Source organism: Colletes gigas, unplaced genomic scaffold (assembly GCF_013123115.1).
Source record: "Colletes gigas isolate AHSC1104 unplaced genomic scaffold, ASM1312311v1 Colletes_gigas_Sc00027, whole genome shotgun sequence".
Taxonomy (NCBI): domain Eukaryota; kingdom Metazoa; phylum Arthropoda; class Insecta; order Hymenoptera; family Colletidae; genus Colletes; species Colletes gigas.
The window spans coordinates 953,620-973,735 of NW_025106656.1; the positions used below are offsets into that span (position 1 = coordinate 953,620).

At 31.1% G+C, this 20,116-nt stretch overlaps 4 protein-coding genes across 9 annotated transcripts in view; 3 read left to right on the plus strand and 1 right to left on the minus strand.

Moving 5' to 3' along the window:
• The window catches only part of LOC122401758 (mediator of RNA polymerase II transcription subunit 13), a 32,795-nt gene extending 30,738 nt beyond the window's left edge, over positions 1-2,057 (plus strand). For both annotated transcript variants that reach the window (XM_043404102.1, XM_043404103.1), the window contains 3 exons: positions 70-354; positions 695-966; positions 1,784-2,057. In XM_043404102.1, coding sequence (XP_043260037.1) covers positions 70-354; positions 695-966; positions 1,784-1,916 — 690 coding nt within the window. In that variant the 3' untranslated portion in view covers positions 1,917-2,057. The remainder of the gene's footprint in view (positions 1-69; positions 355-694; positions 967-1,783) is intronic.
• Positions 2,058-3,878: 1,821 nt separating this feature from the next.
• Positions 3,879-11,882, minus strand: LOC122401759 (glycoprotein-N-acetylgalactosamine 3-beta-galactosyltransferase 1-like). 3 transcript variants are annotated; one of them, XM_043404104.1, is made up of 7 exons: positions 8,161-8,176; positions 7,218-7,360; positions 6,681-6,834; positions 6,387-6,562; positions 6,096-6,303; positions 5,859-5,997; positions 3,889-5,364 (listed from the first exon to the last, which is right to left on the minus strand). In XM_043404104.1, the coding sequence occupies exons 3-7, from the start codon at positions 6,727-6,729 to the stop codon at positions 4,818-4,820; spliced, it is 1,119 nt and encodes a 372-aa protein (XP_043260039.1). In that variant the 5' UTR covers positions 6,730-6,834; positions 7,218-7,360; positions 8,161-8,176; the 3' UTR covers positions 3,889-4,817. The 3 variants fall into 3 exon arrangements, with proteins under 3 accessions (XP_043260040.1, XP_043260041.1, XP_043260039.1); XM_043404105.1 differs by lacking the exons at positions 6,681-6,834; positions 8,161-8,176 and adding an exon at positions 11,743-11,882 and having other exon boundaries at positions 3,879-5,364; XM_043404106.1 differs by lacking the exons at positions 6,681-6,834; positions 8,161-8,176 and adding an exon at positions 8,250-8,586 and having other exon boundaries at positions 3,879-5,364.
• Positions 11,883-14,684: 2,802 nt separating this feature from the next.
• On the plus strand, positions 14,685-16,050 carry LOC122401723 (probable trafficking protein particle complex subunit 2). 2 transcript variants are annotated; one of them, XM_043404048.1, is made up of 3 exons: positions 14,685-14,862; positions 15,187-15,420; positions 15,919-16,050. In XM_043404048.1, exons 1-3 carry the CDS (start codon positions 14,773-14,775, stop codon positions 16,015-16,017), a joined length of 423 nt encoding a protein of 140 aa, XP_043259983.1. In that variant the 5' UTR covers positions 14,685-14,772; the 3' UTR covers positions 16,018-16,050. The 2 variants fall into 2 exon arrangements, with proteins under 2 accessions (XP_043259983.1, XP_043259984.1); XM_043404049.1 differs by having other exon boundaries at positions 14,806-14,875.
• Positions 16,051-16,805: 755 nt separating this feature from the next.
• On the plus strand, positions 16,806-19,008 carry LOC122401718 (39S ribosomal protein L16, mitochondrial). Of its 2 annotated transcripts, none has more exons than XM_043404044.1 (7): positions 16,806-16,866; positions 17,808-17,891; positions 17,959-18,027; positions 18,093-18,250; positions 18,325-18,456; positions 18,536-18,646; positions 18,725-19,008. In XM_043404044.1, exons 2-7 carry the CDS (start codon positions 17,855-17,857, stop codon positions 18,938-18,940), a joined length of 723 nt encoding a protein of 240 aa, XP_043259979.1. In that variant the 5' UTR covers positions 16,806-16,866; positions 17,808-17,854; the 3' UTR covers positions 18,941-19,008. The 2 variants fall into 2 exon arrangements, with proteins under 2 accessions (XP_043259979.1, XP_043259978.1); XM_043404043.1 differs by lacking the exon at positions 16,806-16,866 and adding an exon at positions 17,589-17,677 and having other exon boundaries at positions 18,725-19,007.
• The last annotated feature ends 1,108 nt before the right edge of the window (positions 19,009-20,116 follow it).

A 20,116-nucleotide genomic window follows, 5' to 3' on the forward strand; every position in this document is an offset into this window, starting at 1 on the left:
GATACTAGGAGAAATGATTCCTAATAAACGTAAAAATAAAACATAAAAACGATTAATTTTTTGCTACAGTCATCACAGACAGCATTTCAAGAGCAACATATTAATGGACCAGAACTAGGGGATGATGAACTATTTTCTGCTCTAAATGATGACATGCCAGAAGGTATGGAAGGTATGGGAGACTTCAACGATATTTTTAACGTATGGCCAGAGGCTGGGGCTGGTGGAGGACAAAGTCCTGGTGGCAGTCCACACCGTCCTGAGGGATCCCCACTGGGTGGAGATGGTGGTGGCTCGGGTTTAGGCAATCACGATGGTCCTGGTAGTCCATTTCCATGTAGCAACACTCCAAGAGTAAGTTAAAATTACTTAGTGGGAAATATAAGATCACATATCATTTAAAAGTTACATGTTAAATTAGTTTGCGTGCCGTGATTATGCATTTTATAAAATACATTATAAAAACATCATTATCTAAATCTAAAAGTGAAAAAATATTATTTTGTAGTTTGCCAACTACAAATATTACAAGAACTGATCTAGCACGTAATTTATTATTAACACATGAGAACATTGGAAAAGAAATAATTGAAATGAGAATTCTGAAATCACATGATGTATATTATGTGTTAATCATAATAATTGTAACATTTGACGCAAAAATAAACTTGATTCTGAAATTATTAATTAATAGGTAACGGTTGCTGAACAGATAGAAGAAGTTGGAACACTATTGCAGCAACCACTTGCACTCGGTTATTTAGTATCTACTGCACCGACAGGACGCATGCCACCGTGGTTTTGGTCAGCTTGCCCCCATCTTGAAGGCGTTTGCCCAGTGTTCTTGAAGAATGCCTTACATTTGCATAGTCCAGCAATACAGCAGAATAGTGACGATCTATTACAACAACAAAGTGCACTAACTGCTCATCCACTAGACTCACAATATACCACCGATGTGCTCAGGTTTATATTACTGTTTTATTTGATTTAAAATAATTTGTTTCGTAATTATTGCTACAATCTCTAATTTATCTTCAAAAACTTCAAACTTACCAAATTGAAATCATTGGAACGTTTACGTTGTATTTATTGATAAATTACTGTTTTTTGTTTATAAATATTTATAGTACTTTTAATCATATTTTTGCAATTTGTTTGAAATAACTTAATTTGTTTAGTAGTAGCTTCTTAGCTATAACTTAAATAAAACAAAAAGTACTTCAAATAAGTTTTAAATTTGCATTTTAAATACTGTTACGCTGTTTCCGTTCATAAGAATATTAATACTCGGAACACAAAATAGTAAAAATAGTACACTTACAAGTTGATTATGATCTTCTTATTGAAATATAAGTATTTCAAACTTAAATTAAAAATTTAATGTTTTAAAAGGTTTTAATCAGCATCATATTAATTTAACGTTTTCAGTTCTTAATTAAAAACCATTTTCAGAAATTAACAAAATTATTTGATCTATAAATTGTAGCAAAAAACAATCCTTGAGCGTAAGAGGCATAGAAATTGTATTTTTCTATTAAAATACATATATATATTTTTTTGCTGCATTTTATAGATAAAATAATTTTGTTTTTATTTCTGAAAATGTATTCAAACTAGAAAGTGAAAGCGTTCAAATAATAGGAAGCTTGTTGAGAGTTCTGAAAACGTGTATTTTATTTCAAATGCAAGCATATTGCATACTTTAAATATTAAATTTTAAATGTCACTAAAATTCGTTTACCGATAACATAATTTACTAATTGCGTTCTATAATTTTCAGATATGTGCTGGAGGGATACAATGCATTATCATGGCTTGCAGTGGATGCGAACACGAAGGATCGGTTATCCTGTTTGCCAGTTCACGTACAAGCGCTCATGCAGCTCTACCATGCAGCAGCAGCTCTCGTCTGACCCACACCCTCTCCCTTCGTAGTGCAGTATATGCACCTCTCTCACGCACTCCTTAACCGTACCATCACTTGGGGCTTTACGAGAGCAACTGGTTTCCTACATCCGTCTTCAACTGTACGTTAGTGACTCTGAGATTTTCCGGATAACTGGGAGAGAACGAACCTTCGTCCAATCGTCGATGATCCCTTGACTCGAAACATCGAGATCATTTTTTTGCTCGGTCTTTTTTTAATTTTTTTTTTTTTTTTTTTTTTTTCTTTATTTTTTTCTATTGATACGATACAGTAAGACAAGTCACGCCGCGACGATAGCATAGACTCGATAATTATCGAAGCACAGTAATTAAAGTTTTTCTATTCGTGTAATTCGATCGGCGAAGAAAACAAAAAAATAAGCAAATTGTGCTTTGTGTTTTATCAGTAATCGCGACGAAAAAAAAGACAACACGAAAAAAACTACTAATTAACGATCATGCATTGCCGCATACCAAATGGAGTCTGATGTATGAAAGTTGGAATTGCATGCGATATTATGAATAAAAGAGATTGAAAGAACGAATGAAAACGCGAAAGAATGACAGAGAAAAATGAAGAGAGGATGAGAGAGTGAGGAAAAGAAAGAGTGTGTATAAACGGAAGAGAAGGGGACACAAAAGAGAGTGCGTTAAAAGAAGCTAACTTTCAATTGCCTCTCTGTCGATAGATAGTTCAATTACAAATCAGAATCTCTAGAAAATTACGAACCAAAACGTTTTTAATTGTAAATTGAATTTTGTACAAAGCTTTCATTATTAATAACGACGAAGTAATATAAATGATATTACGTTGTTTTTTAATTTTATATAGATGATATAAATGAAAAAAAGAGAACGGAAAGGGAGGCGACACTTCTTTTTTACAAGTATAATGCCTCGTACAAGCCCCTGGTGTGAGATAAGTATGACAATTACATAATATTATATTATATTATGCTCGCGCGGCACTGGGTCACTGTTATCATGTTTCCTGGACCCGTTAGCGCAATTTTTCGATGCTGTTTGACAAATTTTATTCAAATTAGGTGACCTCTATATATTATACATACATTAATAGTGTAAAATATTGTTTTTAAATAATTTATGAAGTGAGAGACATCGCAGAGATATTAGATAATTTAGAATGAACGGAGGGAGCGAGAGAGTAAAAGAGAATGAGAGAAGAGCACAGTGAGGTTTGTTCCCTGCAACTTAGAAAAAATGATTTAACATACAAACAAATGAGCAAGCGAATGAAAAAAAAAAATATATAAGGAACAAATAAAAAGACAAGAGAAGAGAATACAGGGCGCGTCTGAATGAAAGCCAATGATGGCTAGTGGGCGTCAGTCGCATAGTACAAATATGACTTGTACATAGCAACCCTTAATCCTCTCCCCCTTATAAAGTTAATTGGTTAATTTACTCACACACCACACTCACACTGTATCTATAGTATTTATTATCTGGGTAGAAAATCATTATTGGGATTATTATTATTAATTATTATTATTACCATTATTATATTAATATTACGAAATACAGTTTTATGTGTATATATAATTATATACCTCATTTCGCACGTAACTCGTGTCTTACAGTTTTAATGTTGCAAGCATAATGGAAACACTGCAAAGTTTTCATATTTCCACGAAATTTTTCTCACTGCTGCTACCGTTTAAAAATCTTATAGGAAAAATGCATTTTCGTTATACGAAGATTAATGAATATAAATTACTGCAAAACTTTTATATTGTAGATCAACTGATTAGTTAATAATTTTTGTTTCCTTGTTTCTTATAAGATCTACTATTTTTAAGAAAAATTCAAGAATTTTTAAATAAAATAAACAAATATGTTTTTCTGAAAGATAAATCTTTGGAAAATGCATTTCTTTAACTGCTTTTTTCAATTCCGAGAATATAACATACTCTAAAAAAGTATTTGATTATCATTGATTGAATAATAATTAATTTAGTATATACTTAATACATACTGCTACTATTCCTTGTTCTGTAAGTTCAACGATCATCAGAACTTGATGATACAAAAGATAAAATTATTCACAGCATTTCTGATATGCTTGTAACATTTATATGTAGCATACACCCCATCTTACTCTTATAATTAACCTCATTAGTATACAGAATATTTCGAATATTACATATATATAACGAAATACTCTGTATATAACACATTTTATCTTTCGGTGAACAAATTTAACGTTTAATTCGTTGGCCTGAATAGACTAGCATTGTATAATGAAAGCAAAAAAAAAGAATGTAAAAAATGATTGTTGGTGCTTATAGATAGTGATGGGCTTAAGAGGAATGCAATGAAAGTTTGAAGTAACTCTTTAAATGTTATTGAAAATAGTAGTTGGAAACCAGAGATGGACAAAATTCTTATCTGACTAAAAATGAATAAAAGGCAAGCATTTCACTCGTTACTGGTCGAATAAAATTTCAGGTTAAACGAACACAATACTTCTCTAACTTGACCGTTCGATAGATCGATATAATCGAATAAAATTCTGTCCACCTCTGTTGAAAACTTTTCGAATCTTAAATAGTACTATGGTATTTATAATTTTCGAAAATTCTCAAAGGTTACAAAAGATTAAGCAATTACGTAATGGCTACAACTTTTAACTCGTATAGAAAATAATTTTAATACAATCTGGTATACTAATACTCTTGTGTATTTCTATCACCTTCGACATTCTCAGAGAATTTCGAAACTTTCAAGTACTTTAAATTCATTAACACTATAAATGTTTCAAAATTTTCAAATATGTTTCACTTTTAATAACGTCTTAAGTTCCGAAATTTGCAAAATGGAAACTGCCCATCACTGCTTAAAGTGTCCCAGTTAAAATAGTTTAAAGACTAGTATTCAATCGATACGGTAGTCGACTGATCCACAGTAAGTTTCTCCACGGCGTGCGTGATGCCGTATGGCCTTAAGTGATAAATTAAGTACTCAAGGACGTACATCATATTAGGCGACACGTAATGAAACGATATCGCACTATCGGAACAACAATTGAGGCCATCTTTGGTATTGTAATAAATGTACTTCCAGTACCAGAAATCCTTATCCACGTGATTGGGTATTAAATGGTGCTCTGGCACAAAAGGAAAAAATCTTCCGCGGCCATGTGGATCTCGAGTGTCCATCGCTTTGACGCCGACTTTCTCCAAACATTTTCCCATTTCCACATCCTCTGCACCTCCATTGTCCGAACGACACTTAGTTTTGTCGTGCAAACCATCCGCCACAAATTTTTTCAAGGCCTCCTTGCTAAGTACATATCCTGCCCCACCACTCATGTATCCTTGCTTCACAAACGGTTTGAACCTGCAGCCGAAGTACAGTGGCGAACTTGGATTATAAGAGGACAGCATATACCGTAGATTTTCTACTACTACGTATCTGAAAGTATTATAATAAGTTAATCACTTTTAAATTTGAGTAATTTCATCCATGGAATAGAAATACAATCGTACTAAAAATTAGTTTGTTAGTACTAGTTTCGTTTATCTCTTCCAAAAAAACAAATAATGACTGACTAGTATTGCGCTCAAAATACTTCGAATCGATTTAGATGTATGAAAAATTTCGGATAGTTTTAAATAGAAGTTCTTAAAAATTTTCTAACTTTCGAATCAACTGATTATATTAGTAAATTTTTCATCTTTCATCATATAAAACCTGTAACCTCATTTATTCAGAAAACAATTTTAATATAAAATTTCATATTCCAATGCAGTGCATTATATATTTAAAACATTTTCAAACCGAAACCCTTTTAACTTTTATATAATTAAACATAATTTAAAAACTCAAATTGTAAACCCATAGTGAATGACAAATTAGAACAATTTAAATACAAAATAATAAAAAAAACTTATATAGACTATACTAACGTATCATCATCAGCCTTCATGAACCAATCAGCTTCATCTTTGTACTTTTCGTAAGAATATTTAAATGCTTCTTTGGTTTTTGCCCACAAGTTGTCCCTTCCTTCTTTTACTGGTAGAACAATTGTAGGTAAATTTGCATCTGGACAGAAAAAGGTTAATAATGTTATTTTAGGTATGTTTATACTTAATTTGATGTTCATTGTTATATTGATTTTCATGAATATAAAAGTAATTTACCTTCAGCAGAACTCATAAATAAGAGGATGTTACAACGTTTGCCCCATGTTGCTTTCACGTGTTGCGCTTTACTTTGATGATTCTTTGGACCAGTCATGATCCAGCAAAGAACACGTACTTTTTTTGCAATATCTTGTGCAACTTTATCCTCACCTTTATGGAAATCTTCATCTTCACCATGAAACTTTACCTCCGTTTCAGGTCCAACCTATTATATACATTTACAATGTCATTAGTTAAATAGAAATATATTTCAAGAGAAGTACATATAATCACATATAATTTATTCACTTCTGATTCCAGTTCTGAATAATGATGTGGGTCTCTGGCAACCATGAAGCCACCAGGAAACCAATTAAACATATATGGCACATCTCTTGTAGATGTTATTAAAAGGCATGCTGAGAGAAATCCAAATATCACACCAGCAATAAGGGTCAATATGAAATGTTTCCCATTTCTAATACCTATAATGGAGAGTAAAAGTCTTTTATTAGAAAATGTCCTCTCTCTCTCTCTCTCTCTCTCTCTCTATCTCTCTTTAGATACATTTATTATCAAAGATACAGTTAAACATCAATGTACCATTAATACTTAGTAGCCTTTGTCGAACCATGATACATGACAGAAGCATGTAACTTTAATTAAGCAAAAGGACAAATATTATAATCAGCACCACAGTTCCATTTCAATCTGTTACTAGCCACAAGCATACATCATGCAGTTTCTAATTGAATTGCTGCAACATAAAGATACAACTTTTTTAATTTAATAGAAAGCTCTTTAATTTATAAAAGAACATAAAAGTCTTGCACAATTAAAAAATTACAAATGAAAATATTAAAAGTGGGGAAAAAATTTAATAATAGATATTGCAGTTACATTGGAAACAAACAAAATTTAGTTACATAAAATACAAATTATCTTGGAACAAAAGACCCAATAAATGTTAATAATATTTGACAATTATTTGATATTCTTTTATCCTTTGTCATTATGATTTTTATTACAATATTATCATCAGTGTTACTATCGATGATAGCATGTTAGTAAAATTTATACATAAAGAACTATTAGTAAAATGGAAATTTTATTTTGTTTTAATCTTTGTCTATACAATACCTGAAAATTTTTGTATGTGTAAATGCAAATCCAAAATTGTCTTGGCCATTTTAAAAATGTATGACTCTTCAAATAAACAAACATGTCCTTTTCTACAATTATTAATTTATAACAGAATTCTTATTAATCTTGAATCCATGTGTCTGAAAGTAACGTTGAATTAATTACATACAATAATAACCAGTAGGACAATAACAATGTAACAATATATATTTGTAAAAGAAAAAATTTTGTATAATATTGGAAAGGTATTGAATGCACTAGCAATTTAGTAAATTCACGAGTAACATTAGATTTAAATACATTTTGAAGAACTTTATAAATTTGTATGAAACATTAGTATAATTAAATGAAGTTCTATCTGCATTAGAATTAAATACTTACAAAACTAAGTTAGCATTATTCTAACAAAAGGTTTAATAATAATATAGCACAAAAACAAGCAGAGAATGATAATCGATGTGAAAATGTAAATATGAAACAATTATATTGAGGAAAATAATAAACTAAGTACATCATTAGGAAATGTTATGCAATCATTGTATTAGTAGAATATTGCATCATAAAATATGCAAGTGAATAGAATCGAGGCTGTACAGGCTCGATGCAAGGTCATCAATATCAATTGCATTGTGCAGAAATAAAAGTAGACACGAAAAGAATACAAAAGTATGAATTATTAGCAAAAAAGAACGTTTAAAAATGTTATTCATGGAGCAACAATACTTTACCATAGTCTATACAAGAAACTCACTTCTGATTTTTTCTTTTTTGTAGAATTTAAATTAATATTGTCACAGGAAAATTATTTTAATTATGAGAAATTGTTGTCCTAACACAACTAATCATTTTAAACTTTTTTCAACAAACTACTTGTCACTATTCTCTATAAAGAAAGAATATTTTATAATATGTACGTATTTTGGGAACACAAAAAAATGACTTTATCATTTTTTCTAAGTACTCCTATATCCTGTATTTTCGTTCTGATAAAAGTATTCTGATAAGAAATTGTGACGTTTATTTACTTACATCAGCAAACATAACTTGCAATCGCTGCAAAACCTGAACGAATTCATAATGATTGCAGCGTAAAACCGTCTTTAGGGAACTGAATTATACACGTAAATGCGACTAAATATTTAATACAAAATCATTCTTTCTGTAATGGCACATTAAAAATATACGTTTATTTTACCTAACAAATCTACAAGATATTAAGTTTTTCGTAAAAATGTTATGTTATATTAAAGTCAATCTATCATCGTAGTAAGATTGTTTTAGTTTTCATGCAATCACTACATTGGTATAATTGTCTAAACGCATTTTTCACTTCTACAAATATTTTGTTTAGCATTACTTCGTATGTAAAAATAATATTTATTTTATATGAATACAAAATTCTTTAATACATTAGATATTTAGACTAATCCCTAGACACTTTGTTACTGTCATCTTTCGTTAATTTTAAAACCTGAACATCACACATTTTAACGAATTTAACGAATAACATAAATATTCAAACTACTGTGTTGAGTAATTCACTTAATTTTTAAATATTCCAAAAGTTTGATCCTTGGGCAAAGTACAGTATGTATGTGTATGTATGAAATTACAATCAAAGATCATACAGTTTGAGCTACCAACCAAAACCTTTTGAACAAAAAACATTTAACCCTTAATTGATTAGAATTTTATCGAAGTTCCTATTTTCAAGTTACACACATAAGATTTAATTGTACCACAAATTCGTTTATTCGGTGTTTTATTGTTAATTCGTTACAGTTAAAATATTTTAAATCGACAATAATTTTTACTTTGGAGGATATACAGAGTAAAAAGAAATGAGAGGAATAATGGAACTCTTAGAATGCATATACACTATGCACTATTGTTCGTTTCATTAAATCAGTGTTTCTCAAGCTGTAGACTGTAAGCTGTGAATTTCCAGAAGTCCGTGAACATAGTAACAGACACTGATCACTATACAGGGTGTTTGAAAGACCGTGTTTCATGCACCTGGTCCAGGCACGACTCTTAAACGGGAAAAGATAGAAGAAAATTAAATTAGGCAAACTTAAACGCCATTGGATTATGCTTGTTCTAACATATGTGTCTATTTGGAAATTGGAGTTGTTTCGATAATTTCTAGATCGTCTCTTTTTTTTCCAAATAACTATACAGTTTTCATACGCCATTGGATGCCTTTCTTTATTTTCCACAAAACAGTATTAGGGTACTTAAGTCAAAAATGAATTACTTTAGAAAATATTTTAACTGTATTGTTATAATACGATTGAATAGGACGCTTATGAGTATGATGAAGACTATAACTTCTACTCCGTGTAGCCCTTTGGCCCTTTTTTTTCAAGATGTCGCCCAATGCTACGAGGGCAGAAAAACCCCCAAATTCTGAAAGTGTGATTTGATATCTTGCTATGACAATGGATTTAGTTTATTTATCGTAATAAAGAAGACAAATTCATCTAAAGTGGATGTATCGCTCATTGGAATCTTATATTTTTCTAACCAGACTTCCGATAGTTGTTTTACTTTCTGCTAATATACCTAAAATTGTCTCATATATTTTTACTGTTTATGGTCTCAGATTATGAAAGGCATACAAACTGTTTGAAATCACTTAGTTAAAATTATAGCACAGTAAATGCTCTTTAGTTTCCTAAGGCATACAAAAAAAGCTCTGCATTCCTCTATTCTCTTAATGGTACGGGTTTAACGTATCTGGTTTACGTAAATCTAGTAGTTTAATTTGACGCTAGCCAGGCATCATTAATGATTGCAGCCTTCGAATCACATCAAATGCTTCCTATGCTTAGTATTACTTAGATACTGTTACGATTCTCGTTATTAGTATAATGTGCTATGACTCTATACTGCATATCCGCGATCTTGTTCCTGTGTGAACATAGCTAGGTTAAATTACGCAACTATGTTCATGCTTAATTCTGGAAGGAAAAGGAAATCAGAGAACACTTTATGTAATTGTGATATTGTTTTACTATAGAATTAATAATATTTAATCCCATCAAGTACACGGCTATTACAGTACTCGAAAACCTACTTTTTCTTTCCTTTACTTATACTCGAACCTCCAGTTCGATAAAACTTTAACATTAAATTTGTTTATAAATAAGGATATGTATTTGTAAATAAGTTTGTGCCCGTTTGCACAACACTCGAACATTGACTCTAATTATTTTCGATCTAGATTCACCAAAAGAGTTTGATTGGTTGTAAATCTCTATTTAATCTTTGTAAGTTTCCATAAATCTCTGTTCAAATGATTTGTATTATCTCTTTGTACAAAAAATGAACTTCTAATGGGAAACAAAAGCCTACAAAGTCTGCTATAATTTCAAATTTCTCATATAGTAGGCAGTTTGAAATAACATAGAATGAAAAGACTGAAAAAAATAGAAAAGTAAATCTGGTAAAAGGAAAAGTCAAAAGTAAACTAAGGGAAAGAACAGGAAAGAAAAATGTCTCTGATAATGAATCCTCAAATTTCAACGTTAACATGATCACACCTGTAACTCATTAGATGAAACAAGACTGAAATATGAAGATATAGGAAAACTGACTGATGACGAGGAGAATGTTGTGTGTCTCTTTGCAGTGTAAAGTATAGTGAAGAGATGCAGAAGAATGGGTGCAATGCTCTCACATGTGAAATGTAGATACACTGCCAATATACTGGTTACGATGTTAGAAATTACATTAACAATTATTGTAAATAAATTTTAAAAGTTAGAAAAAATATTTATCAAACATGATTGTTCTTATGTTATAAATTGTTGTAATTTTTGTTTCTGGTTAGCTGATAAGCGAAAATAATTTTATTTTTTACATGTCTTTTTAATTTTGTATCATAAAAGTAAATGCCATTCCAAATTATCTGCATCTTAACCAAATTTTAATTTTGTCATTTTCCGATTATATGAAAATTTTAAATACTTTTTGTTTTTCATTGCTACTGAAAGTTTTGAATATAAAAGTTTATTATTTTCCCTATAATATTGTGTATTATTACTCGTTTTTATTCGCTTTAAACAAAATGGTATTCCAAATATGCTGTCTTTCCTCTATATGATACAAAATATTAAATTATAATTTTGAAAATATCGTAGCGATAAGAACGGGTACGCCATCTGCACACTCAAAATTAAATTGAACTTTCTAGCCAAACAATGTGCCAATACTTTTGTCTAAGTGTAAAATAATTTTGAAACACATTTTTATTAGTCGTTTGTTGTGTATATCATTAATTTTGTTCTGTTTTTATATACATTAAACAAGTAAGGTGTTTTAAATAATACATACGAAAAAACAACTGACAGTTATAAAGAATTTTTTTAGTAGTTATGACTAATTGTATAGGGAATCTCGAACCGTGTCAATACTTACACCCATCACTATATAACAATCTGCTCATAAATAAAAAAAAAAGAGTTTCTAAATATAAAATTACATATGATTAATAAGTATAAGTTTTACTTTTAGTTACCTTATCATACTGTTGATCACATTTTTATGATGCCTGCTCTTGTTGTTAACCAATTGCGTTGGAGCGGTTAAATGCAGAATTAACAACTGTACATCATGTATTTATGTAGCTACGTACATCGTATGTTGTGTAATGCGACTACATTATTTGATATCCACGTGATGACGGCTCCCTTCTTTTTAAGTTTTATAAAGATAAAAACGTTCAGTATCGATGACTTTTATCGTCGAATATTTTACACTAATAATAATGGCCGACAAAGTAATCAAACCAAATAGAATTCAAGCTGTTTTTGACTACTATATTCATCATGCGTAAAAAATAGTTACAATTTTCTGTTTAAATTGTATTTTTAAGTGAAAACACAACAGCAGATTAAACTATATAAACATTTAACTAAGTAATTCATTTTTCACCAAACGTGCACAATTGCAGCACGATTGTAAAAATTACACGTACGATTAATTCTCAATTATTATTTATTTATCGTTATATAACTTTAATGTGAAATTTAATTCGTCTAATTCGAAGATAAACATTAATATTGAATTGTAAACTAAATTTCAGTACTACTTTGAATAAAAAAAAAGTAAAAATAAGTGAGGTTAAAAACATCATAATCGATATACATATTCACCACCCAATTCGACCACATTTCTTCAACCTTTTTTCGAAGGAATAAATATTACGACAATACCTCGGTCCTTAGGCGGGAAAAATTTTGAAAGCGATTCTTGTTACATTTTTTCATTATTTTTGAAATTTTTTGCATCAAATTAGATACTGTAAACCTCGAAACAGGTGGGAATCAGTTAATGAAAAATCCGGACTATACGTAGAACATTCAAATACTTCCTAGTCAATTTATTTGTTGTTTATTCACGTTTGATGAGTTACATATTATCTGGTATCATTCTGTTAACAATGCATCAAAACACGTGTAGTCAGGGCCGAATCTTCTTCGATGACGTTGAGAACACTTTCTTGGTCGACAGAACACGGTCTGTTCATGATCGTCGACTGTCAATATACCACACTTGAATCCCTAATATGTACCATTCAAATAATACACACCTGTTAACAGTATTAAGTCCATAAGCATTGTTAATATTCATGGCGGCTTTTTCAACCTTTATACCTTTTAAAAACTCATTGTACAATAGTTGCCGAATTTCTACTCGTGAGAGCTCTATTTTCTAAACATCATGTACGTATAGTACATCAGACGATCTTAACAAAACACTTTAACAGTTGCTAAAAGAAACGAAATTTAAATAGTTTCCAAACTAACAGCGTCATGTATCATAGTGCTGAAATTTAATTTACAACCTTGTATTTTATAAGGTTATGTTAGTACTTCAAGATCATGCTGTGCTAAGTCGATGAACTATACAGGGTGTCCGGCCACCCCAGGGAACAATTTTAATGGGAGATTTTAGAGGCCAAAATAAGACGAAAATCAAGAATATTAATTTGTTGATGGAGGCTTCGTTAAAAAGTTATTAACATTTAAAGTTCCGCCCGTACTGAATTTTTTTCTAGAAAAATGATTGTAATTGACCCCCGTAACCGAAAATAATTTTTCCAGAACGATTTGAAATTTTTTTTTTCGTCGAATTTGGGCACTTACCTCCCGTCGACTTTTCTGAAAAATTTGTTTTTCATTTTTTAAAAATTTGTTTGACGCTTTATAGAAAAGTTCTCTTATACTTTCTTGTAGGTACCCATGGGCTCTGTGTCAGAAAAAAATTTCAATGAGATATCTTTACTATTGTAGGAGCTATGGCCGTTTAAAAATTGGACCAGTTTTAGGAGGTTTTTCTCACTTTACGGTGTCAAGGAACAACTTTTTCAATATTGTTAGAATTTCTACATATTTTCCACTAAAATACGCGTTGTTTGCATTTCGAAAAAGTAGAATCCTCCAATCCGTTCGGGAGTTATGACATTTTAATGATTCGCATGTCAGTGAAGCATTTCTGGCATCACATTAGATTTTTGGTAAAGAATTTTTTTCTCGAAAATGGGTAGGATTTCATGGGTATGTGTATCCACCAAAAATGATTGTAGTTCTTCCTAATTACAGTTGGAAATCCCAAATAGTAAATATGTTTTTGAAAAACTAGGTTTTTTGCCAATTCGTAAAGAATAAACTGAAAATTTTGAGGAAAAGGGTGGCCCTTGAGGGTATATTAAACGCACGTTTTGTTGAAAAGGTAATACTTGTACGCACTGTGCTACGAAATTAGTTTTGTTTGCGGATCCAACCGTAACACTGTTGTATCGTCAATTTCATCAGGTGATTTCGATTCATTCATATGTATATGCCAATAGAGGAATTTTGAAAACATATGTGTAAAAGAAATTGAACTTGTAATATTTAATTAAGAATAATATATTAATTTAGAGGTGTGCTATCTTTTTGTCCCGGCGTGTATTTATCTTATGTCGTTTGATATAGTTTAATCCGAGTACGATGTTGAAATGTGTAAACAGATGGCTCTTTATTTTACGGAGTTTCATAAATTTAGTAGTTACGAATTTATTTACAAAATTGAAGTTGCTATTCGCGAAATTTTCCTTTCATTATGGTACTTTGCTTATGTGAGCCTAGGTATGTACATAGGTCGGAAAGTAAAAATGCTTGGGCAGTCGAGATTCTAAATTGTATGCCGATTGTCGCGGGGTCGGATTTCAGTTGTTAGAAGAGTGAGAAGGCAAATGTGAGCCTTTCTCTCTCGACTTCCACGAGGCGGTCCGAAATTACTTCGGGCAGCTTCGGAGAATCGAGAAAGAGGGGATGCGTTAGTTTGCCTTTGTCGACTCTCCGAAACTCCACGAGCTCACGTACGCGTGATCTGGCATAGTGTGAGTAGTGCACCCGGTGCTCAATCTGGCATCACTGCGTACGCGTGATCTGGTATAGTATGTACGAACGCGGCCATGATAATGGTCTGTCATCTGGTAATACTGATCTGTGGTGTCATTTAGTCAGTCATCTGATGAACATCGTTAAAATCGAGTAACACAATGACAGCTAATTACTATTTTGCGATTGTCGGTCACGCCGATAACCCTTTATTCGAAATTGAGTTTAATAATTCTGGAAAGGATGCAAAGGTTCGTCATTCTTGTATGTTTACAAATTTACTTAATGATCGTTTTTACACAATTAATTCCTTGGAAGTATGATTTACATTTTCCTATTTGCTTTCAGTTGCTATGGTATAATAATATTCTGTAATATGATTAATATTTTTTAATGTCTTTTAAAACATTACATATGTAATGCTGAATTTTTGGTTAGAAATATATTGTACGTAATATGTAACAAATAGTTTATATTTTAATTAGGTAAATCGTACTTATACTTAGTTTATATTTTGGCTATCTTATTGTGTACATATACGATGTACGTTAATTAAATTTACTTTATTTTAATAGAAAGAAGATTATACACATTTGAACCAATTTATTGCTCATGCTGCATTAGACCTTGTTGATGAGCATACATGGAAGACAACAAACATGTATTTGAAAGTTGTGGATAAGTTTAATCAGTGGTTTGTGAGTGCTTTTGTCACTGCAACCCATATTCGATTTGTTATGGTACATGATAGCAAAAATGAAGATGGTATAAAAAACTTTTTCAATGAAATGTATGAAACATATATAAAGGTGAGAAGCATACTAGGAGTTTGACTTAGTTTTAGCCCTTTGCATTCTGAATTTTAATTGTATTATCAATCAATCAATCTATTATCTTAAAAGTTGCATATGTGGAACAATAGCTGTTATTGGTTCTTGATATCTTACATTTGTAGATGTTCACAATTTGTAGAAAATTTTCTACACATTGTAACTACACCCTTTTTATACAGAACGTTTCAAGTAATTGATACGAGCAAAGAAATATGTAATCATATCTAATTAGCAAGCCTAAGACTGTGCATATGTATTATATGTACAGATGGATATTATCTCAAAAACAGCATACTTAAGCCATTTGCATCATGATTCTCCTACACAGTATTCAAGTCAAATAATAATGTATTTATATAGTCTCTGATATAATAAAAGTTCCATATCATTTCTAACATGATATTCAAGTATAAAGGGCAAACATTTGATACTTTATTTAAATTATATATTAATTCTTGTTTTTCTTTCTTCTAGTATTCCATGAATCCATTCTACAAATTAAATACACCTATTAAATCTGTTGGTTTTGAGAAAAAAGCACAATTGTATGGCAGAAAATACTTATCTTCCTAAGTCTTTCTATTTAAAATTTATATAGTAATGAGTATTATACAAATATCACATTATTATTGTTAGACATTATTACATAATGTATAACAATTATATTTTGTATAATTTCATTAAATTTTATATCTCCATTGTAAATAATGTAAATATTACAGTATCACTAATATCTTTCTTATAAAACTATATGTAATAAAACTCTCATTCCGATTCTCGTTATTTCATAATAAACATAATTTTTTAAACGTATTAAAGTTCATTCTCAAAGTGTGGTAATATGTATTTAATAAAAAGTTTAATGCTTGTAATCGAAAGGATCACTAATATTCGTGCTAATTGAGCGTTTTACGATACGAATAATCAGTTACATATGTATATACCTTATTTTCATTGTACAATTACTATAAAAACATATTACTCAACAATTTAATTTATTTATAAAACGTGCTATCAAGATTTCAAGGTACGTTTTTATTTAATAGAGTTAGAGATCTGTAAAACATTCCTTATGTTTATATTAATAAAAAATCAAAATCATAGTACAAATTTTCCATGCTTTTTATTTGCAGTCTACTCCACCTTTTCCATTAATTCCTTGATTTTTTAGATTCTAAAGTTTTATAATCCCTTAAAATTAATCAAAATATTATTCGAATCTAATTAAGTTCTTCAACCATTTTTCTATACGTTACATTAGTTCACGTAATTAATAAGTTACAAACGATTACTGGAAGCGATAGTTATTTAAATATTGCGTTAAAAAATACCTAAAATAGTGTCGCCATCTAATATCACGGATTCGTACTGCTAAAATCGTGCCAGTATCACAGAATGTTAGAGGAGGTATCCGGAGTACAGGTTATTATAATTATTCACTAATAAATCTTTTTCTGGGATTAAAATATGAACTTTTAGAATTGAAGAATATAGTATAGACCCTTGACAACATTTAAGGATACTTTTTATAATCATTTCGCCCGTAATTAACAAGTTATTAACGAATATCGGAAGTCTGAACATTTATGGCTGTATCACTGTCTGCTTTAATCGATAAATTATCAATTTTTCCACAATAACAAATATTTTCGCTATTAGGGAACCTAGTAGGCATCCCTGGCAACATTCAAGGACCGATTTAGCAACGCTCCACGCTCTAATTAATTAGTTATTAGCGATATATATTTAAATAACTATCGCTTCCAGTAATCGTTTGTAACTTATTAATTACGTGAACTAATGTAACGTATAGAAAAATGGTTGAAGAACTTAATTAGATTCGAATAATATTTAGATTAATTTTAAGGGATTATAAAACTTTAGAATCTAAAAGATCAAGTAATTAATGGGAAAAGTGGAGGAGAATGGAAATAAAAAGCATGGAAAATATGTACCATGATTTTGATTTTTTATTAATATAAACATAAGGAATGTTTTACAGATTTCTAACTCTATTAAATAAAAACGTACCTTGAAATCTTGATAGCACGTTTTATAAATAAATTAAATTGTTGAGTAATATGTTTTTATAGTAATTGTACAATGAAAGTAAATTTTTTTTTAAATATACATAATCAGGGGCTCTTTAAACGTCTAGCAGTCGAGTGCTCGGTCTTGTAAGTTACCAGTAGTAACACTGACGAAGTGTACGAAGATTAACAACGAGTAGAAGGTTAACAACAACAGTGTTTAAAATTAACAATAAATTGTAGTTGTGCTGTATATTTTATATTATTTACATGTATTTGAGGAAAACCTCTTCTGACAAAGAATTAATGTTGTACGTTGAAAAATGGTTTCAGGTTGTATAGGTTAGAGTGAATCGTGCAGTTGCGACAATTATAACAAAATGCAGGCGAACACAACTATGAGAGCCTTACTCTCACGTAAGTTTCTGAATCTTCATCTTCATGAAATGTGTTCACACTTACTGATATCTATTTTATTTTGCAGCACATACTTTCTACAAATTTATATCAGCAGCTGGATTGAAGTCTTTCGCACCTCCAGCTACTTTCAATGGTAACAAAATTAAGAAATAGATGTAATACGAGAACAATGTTTTCAACAAAAACTATGTTTTTTAGATGTCGACTATCCTTCGCGTCACAAGCTTAGAATTGTGACCAAAGTACCCATATATCCACCAACCATTCATGTGTTCACGATGCAAAAATGTTTGAGATTAATGCGTGGTCCTGAATTACTACATAATACTCTTCTACATAAGCAGTATGGCATAATTGTAAGACAATAGGTATTGGAATTGAATGATTTATTATATATTTTGTGCACGTGCAAAGGTCTGTAACATTATAGGCAACTCAAGGAGGCAGAATGAAACACTGTCATTTTGAAGTGATACGACATACATTATTAAAGAAAATGGATTTTACAACTGGATTTGCAATTTGGCGAGTCCAGGATCCTTGGCAGCCAATTAGTAAAAAGGTCTGTAAACTCCATGCAATACAGTATTGAACTAGAGAATAATAAGAAATATATAATTACAATTTAATTTGCATTTTAGAGCCTGGGCGTACGTATGGGAGGTGGCAAAGCTTCCATTAACCATTATGTAAGCCCAGTAAAAGCAGATCAAGTTATCGTCGAAGTTGGAGGACCGTTTGAATATTTTGAGGTAATGATAAATTTTATTACTAGGTCCAAATATGCTACCATTTATATACTATGTTTATATCTGGAATGATTTTGTTAGATCAAAAGAGCATTGACGGACATCGCTAACAAGTTACCATTCCGTGCTATACCAGTTAGTCAAGAGATACTGGACGAAATATCAGAAAAAAAGAAGAAATTGAAAGAGGAAAATCAAAATCCTTGGACGTGGAAGTACTTAATTCAAAACAATATGCTTGGTTGCCACAATTGGATATCGAAATACGACAGACGGTGGTTTAACGAATATTTGTAAACTTTAGGCCATACAATTTGTAAATAAATAAGAATCAAACAATGTTCGAGATTAGAGTTGTAATCTGTTCTGTACCACTTAAGCATTCCCTCTGTATTTCGTTTATACGTTTTCAAGTGGTTTTTATAAAAATGAGATTCCTTAGCTGGTACAGTGAAAACTCGATAAATGTCGCTACTCCGGGTCCGGTCAGCAACACTTACGGAATAGGAGAATCGTCTTTCGAATTTGATTGTAGTTTGCCGACGCTTCGAACGTAGAAAGAGTCAGTAGCTAAAGAAGAAAGAGGGACTGAAACTCGGATTTATCGCCCCAGTTTAAATATCCGCGTCAGTGTGGCCACACTACTGCACAGAAGAAAGTTTTTTATTTTTTACTTTTTGTTAATAAAAATTTCACTATCATGTTGGGGAGATTTCTCTGATTAAAATGAGGCTAAACACGATATAAATCGGTCAATATTTGGTAGCATAATATTGAATTAAATATTGTACTTGCGAGTCTTTCTCTTTATTTATCCTTCTTGTGCTGTCCTTTTCTATGTTCGGAAATATCAAAGAACGACGCATCGAGGTGCTGGCTACATTTATCGAATGGGAGGTAGCTATTTTCAAACGGAACGCTTCCACCCAGAGATGCCAGAAAAGCACCGCCGGGTGCACACGCACACATGCCAGATACGCGTACGTGAGCTCGTGGAGTTTCGGAAAGTCGACAAAGGCAAACTGACGCATGCCCTCTTTCTCGATTCTCCGAAGCCGCCCGAAGTAATTTCGGATCGCCTCGTGGGAGTCGAGAGAGCAAGGCTCACATTTGCCTTCTCGCTCTAAACAACTGAAATCCGACCTCCCGTCAACGGCATACGATTTGGATTCTCGACTGGCCAGGCATTTTTACTTTCCGACCTATGTAGGCGCACATAAGCAAAGTACCCATAATGAAAAAAAAATTTTGTAAAATTTATTTTACGGAAATACACGTTTTAAGACCTCCTGATCATATTTTAATTATTGAAAAAAAAGACATTTTTTTTATTCCCATGTATGAGCACACATATGTATATTATTAATACGATTTTTGAAAATCAAAATACTTTAAGATTGAAAATTAATAAATTAAAATGAGATTCCACTCTTTACCAGTATTGTGCACGCTGTGGTATTTTTCAATAAGAAG

What these genes read in the sequence shown, in the direction of transcription:
- LOC122401723 (XM_043404048.1), top strand. Translation starts at nt 14,773, where the DNA reads ATGACAGCTAATTACTATTTTGCGATTGTCGGTCACGCCGATAACCCT. An exon ending in ATTCTGGAAAGGATGCAAAG is followed by an intron (nt 14,863 to 15,186) that starts GTTCGTCATTCT and finishes TTATTTTAATAG; the next exon opens with AAAGAAGATTATACACATTT. An exon ending in TGTATGAAACATATATAAAG is followed by an intron (nt 15,421 to 15,918) that starts GTGAGAAGCATA and finishes TCTTTCTTCTAG; the next exon opens with TATTCCATGAATCCATTCTA.
- LOC122401718 (XM_043404044.1), top strand. Translation starts at nt 17,855, where the DNA reads ATGCAGGCGAACACAACTATGAGAGCCTTACTCTCAC. An exon ending in TATGAGAGCCTTACTCTCAC is followed by an intron (nt 17,892 to 17,958) that starts GTAAGTTTCTGA and finishes TTTATTTTGCAG; the next exon opens with CACATACTTTCTACAAATTT. An exon ending in ATAAGCAGTATGGCATAATT is followed by an intron (nt 18,251 to 18,324) that starts GTAAGACAATAG and finishes GTAACATTATAG; the next exon opens with GCAACTCAAGGAGGCAGAAT.
- LOC122401759 (XM_043404105.1), bottom strand. Translation starts at nt 7,266, where the DNA reads ATGGCCAAGACAATTTTGGATTTGCATTTACACATACAAAAATTTTCA. An exon ending in ACACATACAAAAATTTTCAG is followed by an intron (nt 6,563 to 7,217) that starts GTATTGTATAGA and finishes TCTCCATTATAG; the next exon opens with GTATTAGAAATGGGAAACAT. An exon ending in ATTTATGAGTTCTGCTGAAG is followed by an intron (nt 5,998 to 6,095) that starts GTAAATTACTTT and finishes TTTTCTGTCCAG; the next exon opens with ATGCAAATTTACCTACAATT.